The sequence below is a fragment of the Nicotiana attenuata genome, chromosome 2 (assembly GCF_001879085.1).
Source record: "Nicotiana attenuata strain UT chromosome 2, NIATTr2, whole genome shotgun sequence".
Taxonomy (NCBI): Eukaryota; Viridiplantae; Streptophyta; class Magnoliopsida; order Solanales; family Solanaceae; genus Nicotiana; species Nicotiana attenuata.
Window position 1 is genome coordinate 95,364,213 of NC_031990.1, and position 17,605 is coordinate 95,381,817.

Here is a 17,605-nt window from a genome sequence, read left to right on the forward strand (position 1 = left end):
CTCATTTGATTTAAAAGGGGCAACCCCCCATGGTAAATTGATATCTTCAATGGGCCGATTTTAGGAGGATGTCAAGTATTTGCATTGAAGGCCAGGGATTCTCTATGTCTTCAGGTTCGTCAAACCTTCAAGTTTTTTTGGTCTCCAAGTCCGCCCTCTGCCTTAAAAAAAAAGGGAAGAGAAGAGAGGCGTCAAAAGGAAACACAAGTATAAGGAAAAGATTGCTTGGCACAATGTTTCAAATTCAGTGAGACTTGAACCCAAGATATTTGTGAGAATATGGATCTTAAATTTCGATTGATGGCAAGTAAGACATCTTCCGATCTCGAGGCTTCCATACCAAGATGCAAAAATTTTGGTGAAGTCGCACAATCTGAAATCGTCAACGTGTTAGAATTTTACGTCGAATTTGGAATATTATCTGAAAATATCCTTAAGGTATTAAATTTTGTATTCTGGATGTGATTTAAATTTCGAAGTTTAGTTTCCGAAAAATCAAACGGTTCATCCTACACCGAGATATGAATTTTTTGGTGAGACTGCGCAAATTTGGAATTGATAGCATGGTGCAATATAAAGTTGATTTCAGAATATTATCTTGGACGATTCTGAAGTTATTTGATTGAGAATTTTGGATATGTTCTAGATCTTGAAGTCTAGTTTTCTTGAAATCAAACAGTTTGCAATTTCGATATTTCTACACCGAGATATGAATTTATTGGTGAGACTGCGCAAATCTGAAATTTTCAACATGGTGAAATCTAAAGTTGGTTTCAAAATATTATCCGGCGCGATTCTGAAGGTTTTTTGATTAGGTATTGGATATATTTTAGATATTGAATTCATCAAACGGTTCATTATTTGGACTCTCCCACGACAAGATATGAATCTTTTGTTACAAGCACGTAAAGCTAAAAATTATGCGACTAAGATAAAAGTCGAACAATGTAAAGCAAAAGAAAAGCTGAAATATTTAAGCCCTCAAAGTCTCCAAGTTGAAGTCTTCAAGTGTATTCAAGTTGAAGTCCCCAAGTTGAAATCTTCAACTCCGCCGGTCTTCAAATTCGCTGATCTTCAAGTTGAAATATTTAGGCCCTCCAAGTCTCAAAGTTGAAGTCTTCAAGTCCGTCGGTCTTCAAGTTGAAGTCTTCAAATTCGCTGATCTTCAAGTTGAAATATTTAGGCCCTCCAAGTCTCAAAGTTGAAGTCTTCAAGTCCGTTGGTCTTCAAGTTGAAGTCTTCAAATTCGCCGACCTTCAAGTTGAAATATTTAGGCCCTCCAAGTCTCAAAGTTGAAGTCTTCAAGTTCGTCGGTCTTCAAGTTTCAGTCTTCAAATTCGCCGGTCTTAAAGTTGAATTGTTTAAGCCCTCCGAATCTTCGAGTTGAAGTCTGCAAAGTCCGCCAAATCTTTAAAGTTTTCCAAGTGTTCAAGTCGATGTCGTCTTCGAGTTGAAGCTTTATAACTTTCCAATCTTAAGGTGGACATATAGGTCCCTTTGCACCTTAAGTTGGCCTCTTCGCGGGTTTGTCCTTGAAAGGAACTATAACTTTCCAACCTTAAGGTGGACATATGAGTCCCTTTGCACATTAAGTTGGCCTCGCCGATAGTCGAGCCACATTGAGAGTAATCTCTCCGATAGTCAAGCCACATTCTGTGGACATATAAGTCTTCCAATCTTAAGGTGGACATATGAGTCCCTTTGCACCTTAAGTTGGCCTCTCCGATAGCCGAGCCATATTGAGAGTAATCTCTCCGATAGTCAGGCCACATTGAGAGTAATCTCTCCGATAGTCGGGCCGTTTTGAGAGTAATCTCTCCGATAGTCAAGCCACATTCCGTGGACATATAAGTCTTCCAATCTTAAGGTAGACATATGAGTCCCTTTGCACCTTAAGTTGGCTTCTCCGATAGTCGAGCCACATTGAGAGTAATCTCTCCGATAGTCGGGCAAGGATGAGTACTCATCCCTTCACACATTGTATTCTTCATGCATGGATCATCTCGTTGAACAAGAACATATATTCTCTTGTTTGACCTACAAAAAAAAAGAGAAACCAATAAAAGAAGAAAGCACAAGAGAAGAAGAAGAAATTACCTTCACATCAATGCTTCCAAGTCGTCAAAAGTAGACTCTGAAGTAGCTAGCAAACGTTGCAATTGATGTTCGTAAAGGGAATGCATACGGGTTTATATAGCTATCGAGATGTGGCGTTAAAATTTGTTGGGCGATGTGGGAACAGTGGTTATTAGAGTCCAATAAGGACTTGTTTTCTTAATTCAATTAGAGTAAAGAAAAGTGATGGGCAGTGAAGTCTACATGCAAATCGGGAAAGAGACAAAGGAAATCCTAATTATAGTACACCAATGATTAGTTTTCTTTGCCATAAATCCAAGTCTGGCATATCCTTAAGGCAAATGACTTTAATTTCTAATTCGTTGGAATTGACCAAAGTTTGGATGAAAACCATTATGAATACTCAAAGTTTGCTTGGATAATTATAGGATATAAGTGCTGGGTTGCAAATTGCAAATGGACGTTGCATGGGGCGTCTTTGAGGAACATGCGCACGTGATTTTTTTTTTTTACTTCAAGTCTAGTCTTTGAAGTTCGTAAGACAAGTCTTGAAGTAGGGAGCATTTGTAAGCATGTAAAATTTATTGGACTTAAATTCAATAAATAATTTGGATTATATTTTAAATATATTGATCCAAATAAATATATGGGCTAATATAATTGAATTAATTATATAAGTCCAATATATATGAAATAAATAAATAAGTCTTAATCCATTGGGCTAGACCATTTAATTGGACTAAAGTGATGAGCCCACTTCATTAAGCCCAAGATGTCATCTTCCTAGAGGCCCAGTTTGGTGCCACGTGTCAAATGACGTGGCGCGCCAAGTCAAGCGGAAGAGCCAATAGGACCATGCCACGTGTCAAAATGACAAGGCATGCCCAGTCACACTGAAAGGTCAATTAAATCACGCCACGTGTGCAAGTGACATGTTCTGGCCAATCAAATGCGGTCATGTCACACTTCAATTTGATTGGTCGGAAAGAGTTTTGTTTTATCACAACTCCTCCCTTCCACAACTATAAATAGGGGTCTTCATAACTCAGAAAAGACACAAGAAGTTATAAACAAGAAGCAAGAAAGAACTCGTGGATCAAACGCTGCAAATTCCTCCACAAGTTTCAAGCTTCAAGCAATCAAGTTCAAGTTCAAGAAATCAAGTTCAAGTTCAAGAACGAAGAACAAATCAAGTATTCAAGCTCAAGAACGAAGAACAATTCAAGTATTCGAGATCAAGAACGAAGTCAAATCAAATACAAGGCGTTCAAGATCAAGGCTACTTGTTCGTGATAAAATTCGTGGCAACAATCAAAGTGTTCGCGACGGATAAATCAAATTCAAATTCAAGATCAAGCTCAAAGGCCCTTGAATTTATACTAGAAAAGAAGAATCAGAGGATTCATAGCGATTGTAACACTCAAATATTTGAAATAAAATACTACGATTGTTGCGATATTTTTCGGTCTTGATTTTATTTTCTCGACGCAAATTTATTGTCTACAATAATATCAGTCATAATTAAAAGAGGAGAAAAGTTATACCTTGGTCTTCTCAAAGTGCTTCTTGAGATAGTAGAGTCTCGTGTTGATAACGTGTAATAAAACAATAAAAGTAGAAGAACAATATTGCAGAGAAAGAGAGAGTAATATTTATTGAATTTTGGGATGATTTACAATGGTGTAAGACCCCTCTATTTATAGGGGAAAAATAACTTAGCCACAAAGTAAAACTCTCTAAAATATAGACATTCACTTTAATTATAATTATATTCATAACCTTATGATTTTATTAAATAATGATAATAGTAGTAAAAAGATAAAGTGTAAATTCAAGAAAACCTCCATTAAAATGAAAAGTGAAAAAAACGAACACAAAAAGTGATACAACAGCTCGAGCCAGACGTGACCCACGTGGCGTACACTCTACGTAGTGGATACTCCAATCATACACAAAACCAAAAAGGAAAGGGAAAAAAAGGTAACCCACTGTATATATTTTGTAAGCTCTTCACTGTTTTACATTTCCTTCCTTTCTGTTTTGCTTTCACGTTCAACGTCATCGATTTGGGGTCTAGGGTTCCTGGTTTCTTCTCCCTCCCTTTTACTAAATTCAATGCAACCAAACTCAATAATACTTCAAATCTCCTCTTCCACTACTCGTTAGTCACTGGTACATGTTAATAGTTTATTTATTTTTATATTCGTGTTATACTCTAGCTTAGAAAATTATTTTATTTCCGTTTTTTAAACTATGGGGTTTGAGTGGTTCAACGGCGTGTACTCAATTTCTGTGTTTGGTTTCAGGAGCTGAGGGTAATTTGGGAAGTCCAGTGAAGGTTGGAGGTTTGGTTGGTGTTGATCGGAAAGCAAGTGAAGACGGTGGGCAAATGCCGGAGGAGGACTTGGTAGAGCTCAAATTTCGGTTGTACGATGGATCAGATATTGGTCCTTTTCGCTACTCACCTGCTTCCACCATAGCTATGCTTAAAGAGAGAATTGTCGCCGAGTGGCCCAAAGGTTTTGTTTTCTGCCTCCCTCCTTTGTTAAAAATCCCCCCTAGTTAGCAGTCAAGCATCGTGTAATTCTTTTCTGGGCTACGTAGAACCATTCTTGCCATGTTTTCAGTTGTTGTAATTTGCCCACATATGATGCCTCCCTGATTAAAAAGTTAAGGACTTTCAACTCTCGTTTTAGCTTATTTAGTTTTACAATCAGTGTGATCCTCTGCATTGAAAATTAGTTCTAAAAGGGGACTAAAGGGTGTGGCTTAGTGGTCGATGAAGTGGGTTGATAACCATGAGGTCAAAGGTTCACATCCTGGCAAAAATACTAGGTGATTTCTTTATCATATATCTAAGCATTGGTGGATAGAGTTACTTACCAGGTACATGTTGGTGGGAGGTAGCAAGTACTTTGTTGAGTTAGTCGAGGTGCGCATAAACTGGCCTGAACACTATGGTAATTAAAAAATAATAGTCTAAAGGACACCTACATAGTTTGAAAGTTGAACTTTGTTAGATTAAGTCACTTATAGGCAGTGTTCTCAAAAGCGAAAAGCTCTAAAAAGCGCTCTAGGACGAGGGTCTTTAAGAGCAAAGCGCAACTAAAGTGCGGCCTTTTGTAAAAAAAAGGCGCAACTAAGGAAAAAAATAAAAATACATATGTACTTCAAGAAATAAGAAACAAATTCACTCCTAATGTTTTCTTCAGCTACTAATACACTTATTTGCCGATAAAATTTGTTGTTTAGTATCGCTCAGTTCAAGATAGAACTTATGGGCATTGAGGTGCATGCCTTAGTGGCTTGGCTATATTGAACCGCAGCTTAAGTGAGGCGAAGTGTCCTCCTTGAGCTTTTTTTAGCTTCAGGGCTTAAGCGCGCCTTAAATGAGCCTTTGACAACAGTGCTTATAGGCAGCGCTTGAACTTGTTATACCGTTCATGGCCAGGCTTATTAGTTAGAAAGCTTGTGTCAAGTGGCAACTCTCTGGAAAAGTCCAAGAGTACTAGTGTTAGTCGCAACAACAACAACAACAACATACCCAGTATAATCCCACAATCTGGGGAGGGTAGTGTGTACGCAGACCTTACATCTACCTTGTGGAAATAAGTCGCAAATGTACTAATATTGAATTGATGATAGAAAGTATCTTTGCAGAATTTTTTGAGTCAAGAACTGTAGTGAGGTATTTCTTTTTCTGAACTTCAATTCCGTTTAAAATGACTCATCTTCAGTATGTTCGCATGAGTCCCGAGTTTCTAGTGTAGTCTGTTCAAGCTTTCATGCTGCTTATTCAGAAGTTTTATTAGCTGGTGTGAACTTTCATCATGTGCCCTGCTGTTTCACATGAAAGAATTGCATGTTGTATTCGTTTTAGTGCTCTTTTTATCATTGGGTTCAGGAGTCTTAGGCTGCATATATTTGGTTTTATTTTTAGTTCTCCAAAAATCCTCACTATCTTGAGGGTTTCTCCATAGTTCCAACTTTGTGTCAACTCCCTTGCTAGTTTCGTCATTTAGCACTAAATCATATGCAAAATCAAGTGCCATAGAATATCATCCTATGTATATTAGTTACTTTGTCCATAACTATGGTAAACAAGTAGCCATTCAAGGAAAATGCCTGCTATAAGCCCATATCATCCACCATAGAATCTCATCTATAGTGTATCCTATTAGCTAGCTCATTATAAGCCAGTCGCCTGGTGTAAACCCACTATATGAGAAATTCCTTTATGCATCCTCTCGATATTCCAGCACTTACGATTGCGTGCTTGCACATATTTAATGGAAAAATCACTTTATGGGAATGTATTCATACTACTACAGTCATATATTAAAAAAGGGGCATCCAGGTGCAATAAGCTCCTGCTATGCGCGGGGTCCGGGGAAGGGCCGGACCACAAGGGTCTATTGTACGCAACCTTACCCTGCATTTCTGCATAAGGTTGTTTCCACAGCTTGAACTCGTGACCTCCTGGTTACATGACAGCAAGTTTACCAGTTACGCCAAGGCTCCCCATTTACTGCAGTCATATATTCTTTAAAAAAAAAGAAGTAAATATATCCAACCTACGGTTCATATTGTCAAAAAATGTAGGGTATATATTTATTATCCATCTTTAAGATCAAGATCACCACCATCACCAGAGTGATAGCCTGTTTGGCCAAGTTTTTTTTTGGGCCAAAAGTGTTTTTTTTTTGCCCAAAGCACTTTTGGCCAAAAATTGAGGTGTTTGGCCAAGCTTTTGGAAGGAAAAAAAGGTGCTTCTGAGGCGAAGCAGAAGCAGTTTTTGAGAAGCAGAAAAAAGTAGCTTCTCTCCAAAAGCACTTTCTGAGAAGCACTTTTGAGAAAAATACACTTAGAAACAGTTTTCAAAAGCTTGGCCAAACACTAATTACTGCTCAAAAGTGTTTTTCAAATTAATTAGCCAAACACAAACTGTTTCTCACCAAAAGGACTTTTTTTTTTGTTAAAAGTACTTTTGAGAAAAGTACTTCTCAAAATAAGCTGATTTTAGAAGCCTGGCCAAACAGGCTATGAATCAGCCTACATCCAGACAGTGTGACCTAGATCCCAAATTGCATGATTGACGATTCATAGTGTTGTACTTGAAAGTAGAATATGTATCCAAATTGTCAGATATATGCTTAATTCTAAGAGTGGGGACTTGATAGCTAGATCATCGAGCTAATGACACCAAATCATATTGACTCCATCAAATATTGACAAGTAAGCATTATGGTCCTAATCATTTTGCCTAGGAAAGCTTGAAATAGAACCCGTGGACCTTAGGATTCTTGGTAGGGTTAAATGCGGTGCTCTCAAAGGCCAGAAGCGCAGGAAAGCACTCCATTGAGGTTTTAAATGCACAACAAAAATTGATACATATGCATAGTGAAACAAGGTGCTGATCAAGGGAAAAAAAAGTTAAAGAATATATATCTAATGCAGGGAAAATAACTATAAACATTAACAATAAAGTAAAAAACAAAGAAGCAAAGTAAAATTTTGTCATTCAGTGTTCAAATACGTACTGCAGGACGAGCTAAGTAAATTTTCCAACCAGGAGCTTTTTGGTTTTGAAGAGAACAGAAGAAAAAGTACTTGCCCACCTTCACACTAAAAAAGAAAAAACAAAAATAAGTAAAAAAAAAATAAGCAAAGTAAAATTTTGTCATTCAGTGTTCAAATACCGTACTGCAGGACGAGCTAAGTAAATTTTCCAACCAGGAGCTTTTTGGTTTTGAAGAGAACAGAAGAAAAAGTACTTGCCCACCTTCACACTAAAAAAGAAAAAAAGAAAAAAAATAAAAAGATCAGCCAAAAGTTGAAGCCTTTTGGGTTAGCTACAGGTAAAGTTCGTCCAGAGCCAAAGCAAGAAACCCAAACCGCTACTCCTTCAGAATTAGAAGAGAATTTTAAGTTTCTACACTTTTAAGACTGAACCTTCAATATGCCCTATTTTCACCCCCATCAAACAAAGACTGAACCCGAGACCGAATTTTCACAACTATAACCTATGTTGGTAAAAGTGATAGAGTTTTGAGCCTGGAAAAACCACCTTTATGTTTGCTCTATATGGTGCAAGAAAGTGAGTGGACATCTGAACTTTAAAATTTGACACCTTCCTCTTATATCATGCTTTATTGCTTTTCTGATGGTCCATTTATTTGCAGGGGTCTTTGAAAAGGGATTCGTTCATATGCTTCTTTGTACCTTTTTGTCTATGGGCTTTGTTTTAATAAGATTCAGTTGTTTTCACTGCAGATAAAAAAATTGCACCCAAGGCGGCAAATGATGTAAAATTGATATGTGCTGGCAAAATCTTGGAAAACAGCAGGAGTGTTGGTCAATGCCAGACGCCTTTTGGCGAGCTACCAAATGGTGTAATTACCATGCATGCTGTTGTACAACCATCTATAGTTAAAGCAAAATCAGGTAGGTTCCCCTTACTACTGAATATGCTGGCATTCTATGCTATGTCTTCCTGTTTTATATTAGGACATTTTAACCTGATGAAATCTTTATGTTCTTAAAACAGAAAGGGAACTAGAAGCTTTTCTCTCTTCCGTTGAATGTGTTGAACCTTAAGCAACAGTGTTGAATGTGGGAGTCTTATTTCTAACATAGAATGCATCTGTCTAACATAGTTATGCTGGAGATGTCTAGTGGCTTTGCCAAGATTTTCAGAAGATTGACATCATCTCTCTAAGGCAAGAGTGTAAGATATTCAGATATAGTTCAGTTGGAGTCTTTCACATGTGGTGTGGAGAAATGGCTATTTTATGAGAAGAAAGGAGGAGGTTGCGAAGATTTGACATTTCTCTGATCCCATCTTAATATTTCTTCTATTTTGAACAGAAAAATGCTTGTCAATTCGATTCAATTTACTATATGTCCGCTGAAATTTGCAACCATCCTTCTATAACACGGTGGATGTTTGCATTTTGTTGGCTGGCAGTAAAGATGGAGAACGAGAATAATTTTTATTCCTCTTCTACGAATTGGACTCATTAATAAACTTTTGTAAGAGAAAATATAGCCAAGTGTGGAAAATATTTGGGGAGTTGAGGTTGAAATGAATGACATAGAGATAGGGAAATGTCACTTGAAGTATCTCCCAATAACATAAATTGAGGAAGTTACAAAAATTGAGCATTGTTTAACCAATTAAATAGTAAAATTACCATTTTTAGGGTAAAATTGTAAGCGAATGAACATCGAAAGCCAATATATTTCTTAACTTGTTCCCACTTTGTATATCAGCATAGATGAAAACTTGCTATGGGGCATTGAAGAATGAAACAATGCATAATTCTTAGTGTTACTCTTTAGTATTTTACCACCATCTTGTGTTGACAACAGTAACTTGGGATGTTAACATATCCAGGGTTTGTTTTTTTTTTTTTTGAGATGATAACAGTTCATATCCAGCGCTTTTATGTGAGTGAATTAGCTTTATCATGGATCAATATATGCTGGGGTATCATGTGAGTGAAATTAGCTTTATAAAAAATCAGCTTGAATGTGCTCTAGGTGGGATGGGCAACTCAACACATGTTGCTCAACGCATGAGCTTATAATTACACCAGCTTTTTACGCGTATTCATTATGTCACTTTAAATGTATTCCATGATAACTCAACACTTGTTTCATGGTGTAAAATTGTCTTTATGATTTTTTCCTTTTTTTCCCTCTACTCTCTATTATATCCTATCAATATCTTTTTTTTTACCTCCGCCGGGTAAATTATATTTGTGATGGTATTATGTTAATTGGAACTAGAGAAGGGACTAGAGAAGGTGAATCCCAAAAGCTTGAACTACGAGAAGCACTCTAGAGAGTTTTAGATAAGTAGGAGTAAGACTGAATTGCCAGCATAAAAAAGAGGTAAGGTGAGGTGAGATTAGACAGGATTATTGTGCGTAAATGCAATAATTTAGATCTCGGCTCTAGGAGAATGGAACAATTGATGAAGATATCACACGCAGAATTAAAATAGGATGGTTGATATGGAGAACTGCTATTATTACACTGTTAATACATATGGAAGATTTGGTGTATGTTCCCAAATCTATTTGGGATTTTGTTGGTGATGCCGGAAACATAAGAGATACGCTTAACAACTGGCAGGGCCAAAGAATTACCAAGAGCAAAAAGAAGATATGGAGAGCTATTTCTTTATGTGTATCTTGGACAGTTTGGATTGCGTGAAACCATAAATATTTTGTGGATAAAAATCTATCCTTACCGTTCGTGAAGTTTAGATGCCTATAGAACATGTATTGGTGGAGCAATGTAAATTCTCTAGAGGATCCTAGCTTGATAGTAGAACTCATAGACTTCCTCCAAGTCTAAAAGGGAGAAACTACCTCATGTTTTGAACTACTTAAGTACCTGCTTGCTGCTATCTTTTGCTATTAAGTTTATATTTACTGATCAGAAAAGAAATGAAGAAATACTACCAGAGTATGATATGATAGAGAGGATACAATTTGATAGGCAAGTTCTATAAAACGGCTATAAGACCAATAATGTTATGTGAGAGTGAGTGTCGGGCCTCTATGGTTAAACATACCCAAAAATGAGTGTTTCAAATATGCGAATGCTAAGATGGTTTTAAGGTCATACAAGAATATAATTGGTCACATTTGACCAAAGGTACAAGTGGCATACTTAGAGGATAAAAAGAGAGAAGGTCACTTTAGTTGGTTTAGTAATGTCCTATGTCAACCTGCAATATCTCGGAATCCATAAAACTTGCCAAAATGTGACACAATGGAAGAAAAAGATTCATGTAGGCGGAACCAATGAATTGTGATTAAGTTTAGTTTGCTAGGAGTTTTTTTACTTTCATTGGAGATTTGTATACTAGTAGAAAACGTAGAGTACTACTTTTGAGAATGGTTACAAGTATTTATTATATATAAACAGCACAAAGCTTCTGCTGAAATCCAAATGTAGAGGAGAGCAAGAATTATATCCTTGTTCTTCTTACAAGGATTCAGTGCATCTATCAGTGTGTCCACATCTTCTACCAGTTCTTCCTTACACCAAAAATGAAATAGGAAAAAACTTGTGCAGATCAAAATCTTCAAATATTGGATTGATGCGTGTCTAAGTGGAATGACGTGGTTAACGAGGATCTATATAACCAACTCTAGCTAGCTTGGGATTGAGACATAGCTGTTGTTTGTTATTTTTTTGGTCTTTTTCACCTCGTCTATTTTGGTTTCTTTGCATTGTTATTCTTTTAACTTCTTCACCGTCAAGTACTGCTAGTTTTTGTCGAATAATCTGAAGATCCAACTTTGAGGGGTTTTGCTAGTCTACAATTGATGCGCATAATTTCTGATATTGCTATAATCCGAATAATCTTCCTCTTTATAGTGTGACCTGAGATAACTGCTGACTCTCAACTTGTAGAGCATATAATGAATGTGGACTTACTAAGTTCTAAGGAGTCCCGTTGCCACTTCTTGTTTAGTTGCAAACTTTCATATTTTTATAGAGGCATGTATAATTGTTCACCGTCTATGTGCGTATCTTGAACCTTAAGAGAGAGCTCTGTATTTGAAGATCTGAGGTGGTCCTGCTACACCCTATCCCCTACTCTAGCCCCCGGTTGCCAATTCTCAGTCCAGGGTTATGTCGTTAAACTTAAACCATTGATGTTTTATTCTTAACCTTTATTGCTGCTGAGACTTGTCTTTCTGCAACAGAAAAGAAGATTGACGAGACCCCAAAGAAAAGCATCTGTTCGTGTTCCATATTGTGAGATTGCAAGTGTGATTCAGTTTGACCTTGTGGTATTCATGGGGTTACCTGTGCTGTGAAGTTTGGTCACTGAGTTAATAATCTGTATGTACGTCATTATTACATGTTTGTTGAAAGGCATTTCTATGTAACTATTGCATGTTCCTATGATCACGTTTGTTCTATAAAGTTGGCATCTTTACATTTGTAGTCGCAGATTTCTCATTTGGAAATACAGGGAGGGAGGATGGGGACTTGCAGAAGGTGATTTCTCATCATGGTCATTGGACTCGGATTTTCTTGTCAAACAGACGCATAATTAAATCGACTTATGGATTCCACGTTTTAGTCAATAATTGACACATTAGTGTACGAGCTACCTACCTTTACGTAGGATGCTGGTTATTTTTTAATACTTGTGGTCGTCTTAGGAGGAATTGTCCTTATTGAGTGATGCAGGGTAAACTTTATTCTTACCAAAAAAGTCTCAGCAACTTTTGTATATAACACAGCCGAGTAATTCTTACAATATCAAGGTCACGCAGCTTGCGACTTTAGCTTTTATCGTCTTTTAGAATAACCGTAAATATGTAAGGAAACGAAAAAGATATGATCTCAATTGCTGAAGCTTGAAATTATTCTATGGTCTCATAATTCGTTTCCTCAGGTTTTCTTCTTTAAACAAAACCACTCCCGGTGGTGATTTTACACATAACTAAACAGCAAAAACTTACGTGGTAGGGGATGTGACTCGCATTCTCCAGTTCAAGCTGAGAATGGACCGTCCTATTTATACATTAGAGAAATCTAACACTATCAGATTTGGGGACTCGTTAAAAATTTGCCAAATTAAGCTTACAAAAAATTTATCATAAATGTATGATATCTTTCCGTTTCTTCTTCGTACCCAGCACTAACGAGAGTTTACTTTTGGGGACCTGGCTTTTCGAGTTGCAAGTTGCAACCTGTATTGATAGTGTGATGAAGGTGCAACAACTAAGCGTACTTATATGTATGGCCAAACTCAATAATATTTGGCAATTTAAGAAGCAGGTATCTAGGAAATTTGCTGCACTTTTAGGGCGGGAGTATTTGCTACAGTAAACTTAAAACACGCAAGCTGGTAATTAACTCCATTTAATCAATCTAGCTTTGGAAATAAATTACAATGTTCGGCTATATATATTATGCAGTGCTTCCGAAAGTGAGGAGTTATATGAGTAATATTCAAACGAATGATTTGACTTAATTAAAATAGACATCGTGCACCAATAAATTAATGTTGACCTAATCCATCTTTAGAGGTCCCATTCTTCTTGCACATAAAAAATAATACTCCATCTAGAACTTCGATAATTCTGTTTCATTTTCTTTTCCTCTTTGGCGTTGGTGCGTCTTTTTGTTTTGTTTTGTTTGGGCTTAGACAAAAGCAATCTCAATCTGAGTAAGAAATAGAGAAAATAAAAGAAAAGAAAAGAAAAGGGGACACACATTGATACAAGTAAACATTAAGGAAGAAGCAGGGAAGCAAATGGAGAAATCAGCATCAGCATCGCCATGCAGAAGCAGCTAAAATGGCCCTATCTTGCCATCCCAATAGCAAACAACCATTATCCTCTGTCAATTTATAACCATCACACGAATAAAGTCCCAGTAATATTTTCGACTGCGTCACTGCGTTTGCACTCAGTGCTACTCCTTTAAACCCCCTCCCTTCCATTAATCTCCTCCATTTTTCCAACCTCTCGTGCCGCACCACTCTCTCTGCTCCGTCACACGACACTATGTTCATTATCTCCGGCGCAAATATATACTGTTCCAGTTTTGCCCTCTGCGAAGAATCCGCTGGAAATGTCGCGTCCAGAGAATCAAATATCGCCGAATAGTAGTGCAACGCTTCTAAGAACCGGCCCAAAAAGTAGGGCCCGTTATGGCTCGCTTCTTGCTCCACGATGGTTACTATATTCGGAGCCTGGTCTCTGATCATGGCTAACAAATTCCCAATACAATTGACTGGGACTCTATGGAGTCGGTTCACCGAATTAACAGCGAGAGCCTCACCAATCCTTCTGTTAAACATGTGCGGTTTCAAATCCTCAAGTTGCTCGCCTACAGGGTGAAATTCGAACGGAACATGAAGGGAGTGAGCCAATTCTGTTAAACATCGGCCCGTTTCCCTGACGGCATCAGGAGACGGCCCGACTCCTGTTATACGAAGGAACGGAGCTCCTCCGGGTCGGGCTGCTAACGCTTGCATAAAAGCGGGCCATTGATAACCTTGAAGGATGTCTAAATCGATGACGTGGACCCGCTCTTCGGCTTCGAATGCTTCAAATATGGCTTGATTAGCTGTGAAATGAGCAAATTTAACGTAAGGGCAAGCTTGGTAAAGAATCTGATAGATTTTGAGGATTTCTAGGGAATTAGGAGGGAAAGGGTTGAATGGTTTTGGGGCAGAAGAAGTGCTGGGTTTAGTGGCTAGGGTTGCAGCGAGTCTAGCAGTAAGAGCTTCGGTGAAGCAGGAAGCGACACGTTGCATGGAGTCGCCGATAGGGGTGACAACTCGATTCAGATGGTGGAGGTATCTTCTGGCCAACATGTAGTCCTCTTTTGAGACTGCTTCTGCACAAGCAAGGAGAAGGTGCACCAGTTGTAAGCCACTGTCCTGCTCCTGCATACATGCGTTCAAATTAGATTATTTACACTTCTTTAGCTTTATTTAGCATAGTGCCACCTACTATATAATGTAGGAAATTAATAGCCTGCTACAGAAAGTTTTTTCTCAAAAGTATTTTTGGTGAGAAGCAATTTGTGTTTGGTTAATTAATTTGAAAAGTATTTCCGAGCACAATTAGTGTTTGGTCAAGCTTTTAAAAACTATTTTTAAATATATTTTTCTCAAAAGTGCTTTTTTAAAAAGTATTTTTTTTTAGAAAAACTACTTTTTTCTTCTTCTGCTTCTTCTCAAAAGCACCCTTTTTTCTTCCGGCCGAACACCTCAACTTTGAAAAAAAAGACACGTACTTCTAGAATTGAAGAAAAGAAGCTTGGCCAGGCTATAAATTAGAACATTGCTATCGAGTGAAACGTCTTCAAATTAGCAATAGATTATATTTGTCTAGTGAAGCTGATTGAAAGAGTCCAATTTTGTGGAATGACCAAGGACTAGGCTCTTTTCTTAATGAGCTTCTGTCCATACAAAGAGGGACAAACACGTTTGCATGGTCATAATAAGCAAGCCGTTAGAATTCGCTGTAGACATGTTGCCGTTTTTAGCTGACTTGGTTTAATTCCTACGTACTATTGAAAAAGAAAAATATTGTTGTAAACAAGGTAGATTAGAGACTTAATTTGAATAAATAGCATTGGAAACTGCAGCAGCGGATTCATATGGGAGGAGGTGGGTTGTATTTTTCTGATTTTATTTTCAAATAAGCACCCATGCGCTCAAGTGTTCGGCTCGATGAGTGCACCGCCTTAAGTTATTTTTTTAAAAAGAAGGCTTTCACTGAAATGTTTAATAAATGTGATATTATGATCCCATCTTTTTCTCTTAGAAGATTATCACTGATAATAGTAGGTTGTAAGTGTTCGTTGAAAAAGAAACTTCAAAATTGAAAGGTTAGTCTCTCAAAAAAGGCTTACATTTTGTCATGAAAAAGTACCAAAAGAAGATAATAAAATGAATCTTAAACTCCCACTATAATCATAAACTAAGAATGCGAATTACGTATCTATAAGGAAATAGAAGTACATAAAAAGATCTATGTATAGGATGGATGAATTTTTTTTTATTTAGCTTGATATATATAACATAAGATATTTACTGCAAGTAATGATTCTATTATTGATAGCTAGCTTTCAAAGTATCAAAATTCGTCGAAGACATAAATAAATACTAATAATATTATAGAGTTTGCTCGTCAAGTTGCGTCATCGTAAAAGAAAAAAAGAATTATTGTCAAATCATATATCTAGTTAAAAATAGTGGTGCACCTATACTCTTAAAATTTCGAATGCGCCTAAGTGAAAGACAGTTTAAATTTTGGCATATTTGCATGAGGTGAAATCAAGACGTGCAAAATGAGTAGTACTAGCTAGATATGGTTTCCTTTCCTAAACATTGTAAACAACCCTCAATTATAAGTGTCGAAGTAAATTTACAAAGAAAATTAATACAGATAAAGTAGTACCTGATCAGGTGCAGCAACAGCCAAGTTGTGATTGATAATTTGCGTATGTTGTAATTGTTGTGTCGTTGGCGGTTGTGCATGTGTTATTGGTCTTTGTTTTTGTTGGTTTTCATGCTGCCGTTCTTGTTGTAGCTGTTGGGACAAAGGAGCGATAGACCCCGTCTGGAAAATCTCATCGTCTGGGACGGCACTTGTATCGCCGAGTAAGGATCCCATAAAGCTATCTGGCGTATTAGATGATGAATTTGGCAAAGCCAGGCACTCCAACAGATCGGGCACTACCGAAAGCGCATCAAACGACTCGGAAGAAGATCCAGCCACACCGCTACCTGAAACTTTGAGGGCTGAATACGAGGATGCGAAACCCTCCTCCTTGTCATAATCATCATCCAAGAAACTCTCAAGAGCTGGCAGGTTAAAGCTCTCAATTTGCATGAACTGGTTATTGGGAGAGTTGAATACCTTTTGGAGTGGGCTCAGTCCCTTGCCTTTATTACTCGAGTGGTAATTAGGTCCCAAAGGAGAGCGAGGAGGTGAGAATATCATCATGCTCTGCCCATGAATCCCCTGATGATGCGCGTATACGTTATAGTTATTATTATTATTGTTATTGTTGTTGTGAGTAGTAGTACTGAAACCTGAAGCAGGCTGAGGCGAGGGAAGGTTCCTGACGGGGGAAGAGATCATGAAATCTCCCTCCAACTGATCAGCAAAGAATGATTCCCAAATGGAATTATCAGGTGATTGAATTTCAACATCATCGTCCACTTCGAATTTCAGGGCAGGGAAACTTAGACTGGTAGGTGTTAAGCTGCCACAATTGAGTTCAAAATCGGAGGTGATAGGAGTCACTTTCTTTGATTCAGAAGAAGCAAGAGAAGACTCATCTAGCGGCAGCTTACTATATGAATTCTCACTCTTGAAACTTCCTATTTCACTCTTTAAGCTGCCAACTTCGCTCTTTATGTCATTCTTTAAACTTCCCATGCTCACAGACAAAGAATTGTTCATAACACTCATTCACTGCCCCTGTGTTTTTTGCAATCTATTTATGCTGATGAATCAACCTTTATTATTATGATTTGATGTCCTATATAATTAGCAGGGAAATTATTAGAAATGATGAAGGTAATAAATTGGAAGGTGCAGAAAGAGGAAGTTTGATTTTGAAAATCAGGCGAAAAGGAAAAGGAAAGAGGTTTTTAAAAGATGAAAGTTTGTGATCTTTCAATCGTTTTTTTATTGGAAAATTAAGGGCATTCGTCAGCTTGTCCAGACTGTAGGTTCTGAGGGAAGAAAATCTTGGAAAAATCCGTGACTTCTTCATTTCGCGTGTTTGGAATTTAGTGAATTTTATCGACTACTTTCTATCAATCGAATAGGATTTGGAATCATACCTCTTAAACTATAGAATTTTCTGTTAGCTAGTTGGTCGATTCTACTTTATTTTATTTCATCTCTTGTTCTTTTCTTAAACTGCTACTGTTTATACTTCAAACAAGCAAGAATTGGTGGGGCCTTAAGGTCCAGTTGTACGAAGTTTTGTAGTATGGGCCCCATCCTGGGCCGGCCCA

At 37.5% G+C, this 17,605-nt stretch overlaps 2 protein-coding genes across 3 annotated transcripts; one reads left to right on the forward strand and one right to left on the reverse strand.

Moving 5' to 3' along the window:
- LOC109215470 (membrane-anchored ubiquitin-fold protein 4-like) lies at nucleotides 4,062–12,253 on the forward strand. Of its 2 annotated transcripts, none has more exons than XM_019379550.1 (4): nucleotides 4,062–4,248; nucleotides 4,383–4,595; nucleotides 8,350–8,520; nucleotides 8,624–11,797. In XM_019379550.1, exons 2-4 carry the CDS (start codon nucleotides 4,466–4,468, stop codon nucleotides 8,671–8,673), a joined length of 351 nt encoding a protein of 116 aa, XP_019235095.1. In that variant the 5' UTR covers nucleotides 4,062–4,248; nucleotides 4,383–4,465; the 3' UTR covers nucleotides 8,674–11,797. The 2 variants fall into 2 exon arrangements, with proteins under 2 accessions (XP_019235095.1, XP_019235089.1); XM_019379544.1 differs by lacking the exon at nucleotides 8,624–11,797 and adding an exon at nucleotides 11,805–12,253 and having other exon boundaries at nucleotides 4,067–4,248.
- On the reverse strand, nucleotides 13,310–17,018 carry LOC109223091 (DELLA protein RGL1-like). The gene is made up of 2 exons (XM_019387351.1): nucleotides 16,032–17,018; nucleotides 13,310–14,509 (listed from the first exon to the last, which is right to left on the reverse strand). Exons 1-2 carry the CDS (start codon nucleotides 17,016–17,018, stop codon nucleotides 13,385–13,387), a joined length of 2,112 nt encoding a protein of 703 aa, XP_019242896.1. The 3' UTR covers nucleotides 13,310–13,384.